Source organism: Euprymna scolopes, chromosome 9 (assembly GCF_053919585.1).
Source record: "Euprymna scolopes isolate OS-2025 chromosome 9, ASM5391958v1, whole genome shotgun sequence".
Lineage (NCBI taxonomy): Eukaryota > Metazoa > Mollusca > Cephalopoda > Sepiida > Sepiolidae > Euprymna > Euprymna scolopes.
In genome coordinates, this window is record NC_136490.1 from 62,687,079 (window position 1) to 62,697,541 (window position 10,463).

The 10,463-nt window shown below is 32.6% G+C and overlaps 1 protein-coding gene across 1 annotated transcript in view; it reads right to left on the reverse strand.

The window, feature by feature from the left end:
- Window positions 1-10,059, reverse strand: part of LOC145284542 (casein kinase II subunit alpha) — a 128,018-nt gene extending 117,959 nt beyond the window's left edge. The window contains exon 1 of the mRNA XM_080133446.1: window positions 9,485-10,059. Coding sequence (XP_079989572.1) covers window positions 9,485-9,579 — 95 coding nt within the window. The 5' untranslated portion in view covers window positions 9,580-10,059. The remainder of the gene's footprint in view (window positions 1-9,484) is intronic.
- Between the last annotated feature and the right edge of the window lie 404 nt (window positions 10,060-10,463).

Consider the following 10,463-nt stretch of genomic DNA (forward strand, 5'->3'; position numbering starts at 1 on the left):
AGAAATATTTGTAGAAATTAGGGTCATTTGGATGGTTTCTTATCTTAAATTATTACAGAATTTAGCCAGAATACTTTTGAAAACCTAAAAATTAGATCCAAATTTTAGTCCAGGTGTCTAAATTTAAGGATTGATTGAAAGAAACCTCAAGATAAAAGATTTCTCAATCCAAAAAAAAGGAGTTGGCTACCTATCTGAAAATATCTGGTTGACTTCCCCACTCCACAAGCATATCTACATAAATATTCATCTTCCCCTAAAAAACTGCTGATGCAAATATTCTTCCTTCATATAAAAAACTGCTGATGTAAATATTCTTCCTTCATATAAAAAACTAGGTGAAGCTTGAGGAAATACATTATTATGGTGTAAAATATAATTAAAAAGTTGAAGGCTGCACTTCACACGAATGTAACATTGAATCTGGAACATTCCTATTGATTACATTTTGGATGCCTTTAAGGATTTCAGTACTAAAATATCCCAAAATTAATGTTTGTAGCTTCATATCTTGAATTTCTTTAATTAAATCCATTTCTCTACATAAGAGTATATCCTACTCCTTTTAAATGCTTTCAATAATGAGCTCTTAAACACCAATCATGAAATGTGTTTTCCAGAATTTTAACCGAATATCTCCAAATTAGGGTTTTGTAGGCCAGACACCCAAAATTAGGGAATGTAACATTGTCTGGAAACCAACACAAAAGTCACAAAGGAGACCAAGTATAGAAAAGAACTTCAACTTGCTTTTTTTTTTGGTAACATTTCTTCATTATTATGACTGATGCCACCCATGTGTTCTCTAATGTTATCTACGTCTCACGTGATCATTCTCTCTTTATAGTCTTCTTTACCAATGATGTCATTTTGCATACAGCCGTCTGTGCTATGTTACAGAGATACTTTACAAATCCAATTTTACACCTATATTCCACAGCCTTATATGCTTCCAATCATGCTATTATCATTTATCAAGATATGTACAAAAAAAAATGTTTTGGAAGATTTTGACACAACAGCTCTAAATTAAGCACCTCCCCCCCCCTCTTTAAATCAAACTGATTCCCTCTATTCTATTATTTGCCATAAACCTTTAAGGAGCCCTCAATCACAAATGACTGAGGACTCCAAAGTTATAGATAAATGTGTGAACACAAGTTTCATATTTACTAAAACTGCTTACCCTAATTTGTTAATTTTACTCTAGGCATTGCTCTCATTGTTATTTAGAAAGCATGTTTTCCCATAAGTCTGTAATTATTGCAAACATAGGAACATCAAGTTAGATGTTAGGAAAACACGAGGATCCTTGCCAGCTATTCTTATCTGCATTGCAACTGCTGCAATTGTTCTGGAAGTAGAAAATAAATGTAACTCAGGAGTTTCGATAGGTAGACACAAAATATCAAATCCAAGTTATTCTGATGACATTGCTAGCATTAATGACTCTACGAAGAACCTACAAGTATTTCATGATAAAAGTCTAAAATTGGCTTAGACAAGATTTAAAAATAAACTTCTCAAAGATAAAATGCAAAAATATAGACAAATGAATATTAAAATCATAAAATACTATTCATTTCCAGACTAAAGTTGTTCAGAAGGAGAAAGAAAGAAAAAGAAAAAAAAAATACAATGCCACGCTAAAATATTAATGGCACGGGATAAATTTATATCATTTTTATTCCTTCTTGATTTATTTTAAGTTTCCTTTCATGGCTTTAGGGCCAAGATCACAGTGTAGTATCTCTTCTGATGCTTCACTTTATCTTTTCTGTCCTCGGTCAGTGGAGGAGAAATCCTTCATGACTGAGAATTTAAAATTTTGTTCCTATCCAGAGTTCTTTCTTAGGGAGCTGGATTTTTCCCCACATTAAAAACCGACCTTGTGTCTAACTATCCTCGTGGGGAGGCAAGTAAATAAGATTAGACGAGTTATTTGAATAGAAAAACCGGGCCACGTTCATCCTGAGTGGGTTGAATTCGCTTCACGGAATGTGTCTAAAGAACATTAAATTCACATGCAGTGTCCAGTCACATGATATATAGGTTAAAGGAGATGATTTTGCCATTAGGTTTTGGCAAGTAACTTGTACAAACCAGGCTGGATGTTAAATTTAGCAATCTTATGATAACATGATTATGCCACTGTCTTAAAAGTTAACTATCCATTACAAATAATGAATAGATAAAATAAATGAATGGCTGGAGTTCCTACTTACTTGCCCCCTTACGAGGGCAAAATAAGATATGTGAGCACATAGGAGAGGGTGGCCAAAAAATAAAAGATCTAAATTGTCTTAATGTAGAAGGATTTTAACCGGAGAGATAGCACACTTTGAAATTCAGATCTATATAAAAAAAAGAAAAAAAGTTTTAAATAGTAGGGGAGGTAATTAAAATAAAAATATGTATTACCTATAAATATCTGTGCCTATCCGGCGTTAGTCGAGTGCTTTGTAATCGAATTTTGAATGTATTTAATTACAGTACCGTTCGATCATTAAATTTTTAATTGAATCAAATTGTTATATAAAAAAATATATAGAACTAATTTTGTTACGGTAATGGCGTAATCTTTATAAAATAATTGGACATAAATATGCTGGTGATGAATGAACTGCTTTCGAACTGAATAGTGAATAATACATGAATATTGGTTAAGATTTTATTTGACCGTTTAAATACTTCCAATTTCCAGAAGTTTACCGGGTAATGTGTTTTGCACATATTAAGTAATTAAAATTGGAGATTTGTTTATGAAATCGAAATGCAATGTGGGAGATTTAATTTCGTAATTATTTTTTCAAATAGTATTTCTGTAGTAATTTACCCTATCGTATTTTTTTATTGTTATTATTTCAAATAAAGTATTATTAAATAAAAAAATATATATATATGCAAATCACAAAGGCGCGAACTGGTCACAATTTTATATGGAAACGCGAATTCATTTTTCAATGTAAATATTCAGAAGAAGAGTGAATTTCCATCATCACCGGAAGTTAGACGATTCAACTAATTTACAAAACGAGAAAAAAAAAATTAATATTCAACATTCATTTTACAAAGGGCAATTTAACCAGATACTTTTAATAACAAATTTTATTTTTTAACACTATCACGATTTTACATAATACTATCATAAAAAAAAATAAAATTCCCCCATCTCACTTCCGGTTAGAAAAAGTTTCAACACTAGAAAAAGAAGATTTATTTAAATAGGAAAATTTATACTAAAAAATTAATTTCAATATTCCTACGTTTTTAAAGTTTAACAGAACAATATTGAAATTAAATTGACTCTTTACTTCTAATGTTGGTTTTTCTACAATTTACGGATCATGCAATTTTTTGAAATATGATTTTAAAGTTAAATTGATGGTATCTTGTTTTTAAATTGTTAGGTGAAAGTACAGAATAGTTAAAAGAAATAAATACTAAAATGAATTTCTAAATAACGTTATTTTTTCAGCACGATCCGTAAACTGAAGTATACTGAAATTTTTCTGAGGATACAAATTTCTCTAAAAAATTAAAGCTTTTAAGCATTTAGCAGTACCAATAACTTATTGTTAATGTATATCAGATTTTAAGATCTGATTCATTATTCATTTTCAATTGTGTCAGACTGAAATATCTGAAACTACACAAGATATCTACAAATCATAGATAAAATTCATTGACTCGATTTGGCAAAAATCTACTGAAATATTCATTCCTTTGGGAGCAATCAGGGACCCAAATTATTGTGATGGAGAAGTGAAACTAGGTCAAACGGTCAGTCAGTTTCCCTACCCTTTCTATTACGGAAGAGGAGTGTAAAGAAAGCTGTGACATACACTCCTTTTAGCTCTATTTTATTATTCATGCCGATTAGCTAAAAAAAAAAAAAAAAATTAAAGGATTAATGAAAATATTACTTTAGTAAAAATGAATTTCAATTAAAATAAAATGGATAAACCTTTCGAAAATGAGGCAACGTGTATGACGGAAACATTTAATTGTTAATTGCAACCACTACTACAAAATACGCAAGATCTTCAAATCCACCAAAAATCATTTAAGTGCCTTATTTTGGAGGTTGTCAGGCAGTCCTTACTAGAAATCAGCAAAAATAAGTGCTACTATGAGTTGTAGTCAAATTTAAAAGTAATTTTGTGTATTATTCCGACTATCATTCTCACTTGGTTGCCATTCATAACGTTTCGATCGATATAACTTTCGGCCTTCTCCGAGTGAATCTTTCCGAATTTAACCGAAACGTGGTGAATATAACAATCAGGATGAGAATATTAGTCCAAATAATATGAATCATCTAATAAAAAAAGTAAAATAAATAATAATTTAGTTGGCGGACCTGTACGAGAGTGCCCACCCCCTTAAAAATGCGTATTATATATATATATATATATATATATATTTTCTCATAGATTACAGACTTAAGTATCATATTAGCAGAAAAAAAAATATAAATTTAATGACATTTAAGAAGAGGTTTACTTTCTCGTTACTTCATTGCTACCCGACTTACTGTCCATTTCTTTACCAACGTGTCACGTGATTAGAATCCCTTCTTAACAGTAATTAAATTTATTTTTTATTTTTCTGCTGATATGATCAGCAAGTATAATAATCGTCGAAAAAAAAAAAGGAAAAAAAAAAGGGGGGGGGTGAAAACACGCATTTTTAGGTGGTGGACACTCGTGTCCGCCGCCACTCAATTTCTTCAGAAACTATCAATTCTGTAATGTACACGCATGATGGGCGAGATATTTTTCCCTTCTAGTATATTTTTAAAATAAATATTTTTCCCCATCTTTTCTGTCATCGTAAAATATTACAAATCCTGCAGCAACTCGGTAAACTTAAGAGAGACACCATTTATTGCAACTAATATTGTCAACGGCTAAATAATTTGTAGACAGTCATCATTAAAAAAAAGGGGGGGGGAGTCCAATAAATATTCACGGGTTGACTGGTGTGACAATGGTGTGCGTTGTATTGTTATGATTTGTTTAATTAATCTTCATCAATATCAAGTGATGACGAAGTCACATTCTTGGTCTCAAGAATATAAATCGGGAAAAGAAAAAGACAACGTCCTCAAAGATAAACTCATTAATAGTGACACCAGTTAAATTATTATAGCATCAGTTTAAAACGACATAGAAATCGGAGAGCAAGCTCCAATTTATTTTTCTCTCCCACAAGGACAGAGACAACGTTGGTTTTAATATGGGAAAAATCTGGCTCCCAAAAGTGGCATTTTGGATGGAAATAATTTTTAAATATCTCAGTCATGGTTTCAACTTTACTGAGAACACACACACACACACAAAGTGTAGTATCAGAATAATAGAGGAATAAGTTATAAGAAGATGAAAGAGATAAACTACGATTGTACATTTATAATTAGACATGGTTGTTCAGAGTATTCGTAACATTAATAATAAATATGGTACTTTTACTCTCTAGAGACAATGGACACCCTCTGTTAGAGTGTGGGTATGGAGTTTATAGTAAAGCAAAATTTGCGCAATTTCCAATCACACCTCTCTCGAACCGGTATTGCTCGAATTCAGAACGACTGAAAACAATGACGAGATAAACAGAGGGATACTGGTATTAGTTCGGAGTCTTTCCTTCTGCCAGATTAGTTGTACGGTACGGGTCTCGTTTAATTCCTGGCTAGAGTGAGGATACGTAATTTTATACCTTTCCCAGAGTTTTTTTTTTTTTTTTTTAAATAATACTTTTTGTTCGCTCCTAAGCATATATATATATTTCCACTGAAACGTAATGGGATACTGTGTTTGAGATCAGATTACTAAGGGACAATCTGCATGGAGAGTTCGGCAACAAGATGTTTGTTAATATAACATTTAAATTTCTGCGGATGGAGGGAGGGGTCCTATTAACTGTACGGCGAGAGCCCGAAAATGTATACTTCGGAGGACCCCCTCCCTCTCAAAAGAAAGTTCACAAATAGCTAAAGATATTAAAATAGTGAGCCGACAAGAAAGCGGCAGAATGTACTAAATATATAAATGATAGTTTGTGTTTTTTTTAATTAGAGAGTTTGGACAGATTTGACCACAAGGTCATAATTAAATCACACGAAACACTAAGTGTTAGAGAAGGAATGACCATGGGGGACGATCTATATAAGCACGTGGGGGGGGGGGGGGTCAGAATAGATAGAAATACCACGGCTATATTTCGGTGGCCGTGGAAATACTCAGTTGGCGGACCAGTACGAGAGTGCCCACCCCCTAAAAATACGCGTTTTTCACCATTTTTTTTTTTTTAAGTTTTTTTCCAACAATGATAGATTACAGACATAAGTATATTAGCAGAAAGAAGTTTTTTTTTTAATTGAAGGACTTAAGGGGTTCACTTTATAGTTATAAAGTCCTAATCACGTGACACGTCGGCAAAGAAATGGACAGTAAGTCAGGTAGCAATGAAGTAGAACGTTATAACGAGAAAGCGGACCCTTTAAAAGTCATCAAATTTGTTTTTTTTCCAAATTTTTTCTGTTAATGTGATACTTAAGTCTAATCTATGATCATCGAAAATCAAAATGTAAATAAAGGTGTAAAACACGCATTTTTAGGGGGGGGTGCATTCTTGTACAGCTCCGCCACCAAGTTACCCAGTTCATACACATTCAGTTAGTTCACAGATTAAATATTAAATTAATATTAAAACTGCAAAAACTGTCATAAAAAGTTACAGTACTCACCTTCCTGATACGATAGTAAAATTAAAAAAACGTGCTTCTACAGAATTTGAACAGAACCAAACCTAAAACTTTTTAAATACCGAAATTCATACCTATAATAAATGAAAATATGCAAAGTTTGTAGTTAGTATAAGACAAAATATTCAATCAGGGTTATCCCACATTTCGTATTTAAGGTGTTTGTGAGTGTCATGGACTCCAGAGTAGTCAACACGCATGAAGAAAAAAAAACTGTATTATTTAGATTATTCGTACTAGTATTCTCAATTAAGTTATCCACGTTTCTGCCGATGTAATCTCCCACCTAAAACTACATATTTTCGAACTTGGGTCGTTTTGTCCGAATTGTACGGAATTTGATCCAAGACGGTAAATTGTTCTCATTTTGCCGGCCGTGACCTGGTGGAAAGTGTTATTTATACTATTCTTAGTTATTATCACGTGTAGTTGAACTTTTCAACCTTAAGAAAACTTTAATATTAAAACTGCAAAACTAATATGAGGGGAAGGAGAATAGAATACCCCAGTTAATAAAATAAAACAAATCGAGAAAAGAGACTTACCCGTTACAAAAATGTATTTTAATTGACAAAAATAAAAGTAAAATAATTATTTTCATATCCATCTTAACGAAGAACAAAAGTGAAGCAAAATTAATATTGAGAAAGTCGATATTCAATATATAATTAAAACAAAGTTTGGGCAATAGAGTTAAAAAGAAAAACAATAAAACGAGTAGTAGTATGTTAGTGCGTGTGAGGGTCACAGAACATTCAAGTAAGTTCCTATAAGAGTTTAATTCTGTGAAGAATTAAAGACTCCACCTGGGGGTTACCAAGGGCAATTAATTATTGGTCAGGTCCATAAGATAATTAAAATATATACGAAACGAAATTTAGTAGTATGTTAGTGCGTGTGAGGGTCACAGAACATTCAAGTAAGTTCCTATAAGAGTTTAATTCTGTGAAGAATTAAAGACTCCACCTGGGGGTTACCAAGGGCAATTAGCAATTTATTTTTAACAGTAGACGCTCTTTGTTTCAGAAAACAAAATGAAACAGATTTTTTAATATATATAATCCATTACAATACTGACAGTTAGGACTATACGGCATAATAATTCTAACTATATATTTCCACATGGGCAACACCGGGCGAACACCGCTAATATGCCAAGTTTTGTTAGACGCATTGAATGAATAGGTAAAATTTAAGTGCGTCTACATAATTTGAACCGAACAGAACTAAAAGTTACTGTAAAAAAAAAAAATAAATAAAAGTCCGGTTTCATTTTTATTGTGTTAATGCAGAGATCCGCGCTATTTTTTAAAATCATATTTCCACGTCTAATTAAAGTTTTTTTTATTTAATTTTAAGGTTAAAGTCCAGAATCCAACCCCCACCCCCGTGTTAAGAACGGCTTTTTAAATAATGTTATTTTAACACGGAGCATGAGTACCTTTTTTTTTTTTTTTTTTCAAATTTTATCAATTTGTTCAAGCTGAGGATGGAAAACATTCACTCGATCTTATATATCCAAACCGAGAGATCTTTTTAAGATTCTGACCGTCCCTTCAAGTTCAATAGTTTGAATCTCTCTTGAACATGATTTACCGGGTATATCTGCCAGAGAATTTTTTTGAAGTTCTTTTTCATGTATCCTGTTACTCTTATAATTACTGGAATAAGCTGTATAAGTACCAATATGTTGTCTAAACGACCATAGTAATGTAGTTTTAAGTTATTTTGTTTCAAATATGCAATGATAAAACTGAAACAGTTATAAAAGCATACGTGGATTAATTTAAAATGTGTTTCTCAGTTAAAAATGAATTTCTTCACGCTTGAAAACAAGTTCTTTGCGATTCAAACGTAGTTTCACGTGGGGGCCACCGGGTGCGTCATCGAGCATTGTTCATAATTGAAAATGCCAAGTTAATTTCAATAATTTCATATTCGCTCTTTATCAAAATGTAAAAAAATTTTAAGGACAGAAGAATGTCTGAAATATTAATACCTATAAAAAGGTATGTTTTATGTTTCCCATGAGATTTTTTTAAGTAAAGAAATTTAATTTTAGCCGAGAAACATACATAAACATGAAAAATCAACTTCCAGAATAGGAATGGAGTCGAACAACGACACCAAATACAAAGTGCTCAATATCCTTTCAGATTAAGTTTTATAGGCTAAGATAAACAGTAAACACCTTTCATGTATGTAATAATATATATTACACCGACACAGCGGAAGAAAAAGCTTGAGGATAATTTTTGGTGGCTATACTACGCCAAAGTTTTTTTTTTAGCAAATGTTCTTTCTACCCGCGCAATTTTAAGAAATTATTTAATTTATTTCATACACAAGTACAAAACGGCTGATTATATACACACATATATTATATAATAAACAAAAAAAAAATTGAACACGTATAACTTAAAATATATATAAAAACGGGATACAGCGGAAGAATAAAAAAAATATGCTTAGTTTTTTTTTTTTTTTTTGTTCCTTTCCTCTCTTCAGTATTAGACATTACGCACGTGACCACGTTAGCAATTTATTACACAGGAAAAAAAAAAAAAAAAGAACACCAAGGGTGACGGTGAGAGGGGGGAAAGAGAGATCGCAAGCCGAAAGAGAAAAAATATGTATATATCGGAATAGCTAAGAAAGTGAGCATGAAAGACCCGTAACAAATAAAATTTTAGATCCACTTTTTAGTCTACTTACCCCCACTCGACGACATGGGACTCGTAATCCCAATATTCACGAGGCCTGTGCGTGTTCACATCGGCATATACCCGTGCCCTGCTCGGAGACGGCATACTTTTACTCCTTCTGATGATGTTGATGTTGTGGGACACGACGACTCGAGACGGATTCGGAACGACCACCACCGCTGTCCTTTGAACAAATTGCGAGATTATGCGGAATATTTCGATGCCTTTTTCTTTCTTTGCTAGTGCTACTCCGATTCTTTGTAACAGGCCGTGCTGCGTTAGAATATCCAAATCAAGATGGCCTCCTACAGAACATTATATGCACACTGTTCGGTGGACTGAAAATCGCTCAATCTGCGCAAGAAGTAAGGTGAAATTTCAACTCGTACCACCATGAGATCTCGCACAAGTCTTCAATAAAGCGTTTCTCATTGCTTCAAACTTACAATAGAGCATATTTGAGGCAACAGGTATAAATATTTCACATTACCTCTTTCGACATTTTTTCGCAAGATGGCGTCTAAAGAGCGGCCCGCGAAGTAGAAACGAGGCTTATTCCGATAGCGATTATCTCCCCTGAATTCTGCGCTCTTCAATTTAAGAAAAGTATTATTATTATTCTTTTATTTTATTTTTTTTTTCTTAAAAAGAAAAAAATATATGTATATTTTTCTTTTTCTTTCTGAATAAAGATAACAGCAAAATTTTAATAGATAATCCAAATTCAATGAAGATATTTACACCATATATTTATTTCGTCTAACCTTCGTTTTTTAACCGAAAAACATTAAGCAGAAGCTTTCGGGTTTTTATTGTACATGGAGTAGAGTTCTGTTTTCAATTAGAGTTAATCCTTCCAGGCATTATCCCCACCCACATCGGGAGAGTATTGATTTTATTACCGGTAGCATGACACTCTCCATTACGGTGAATGCCAACGGGCCCGATTCTCCCTTTGGAGGGAGCTAAATTCCCCACTATAAACTGAC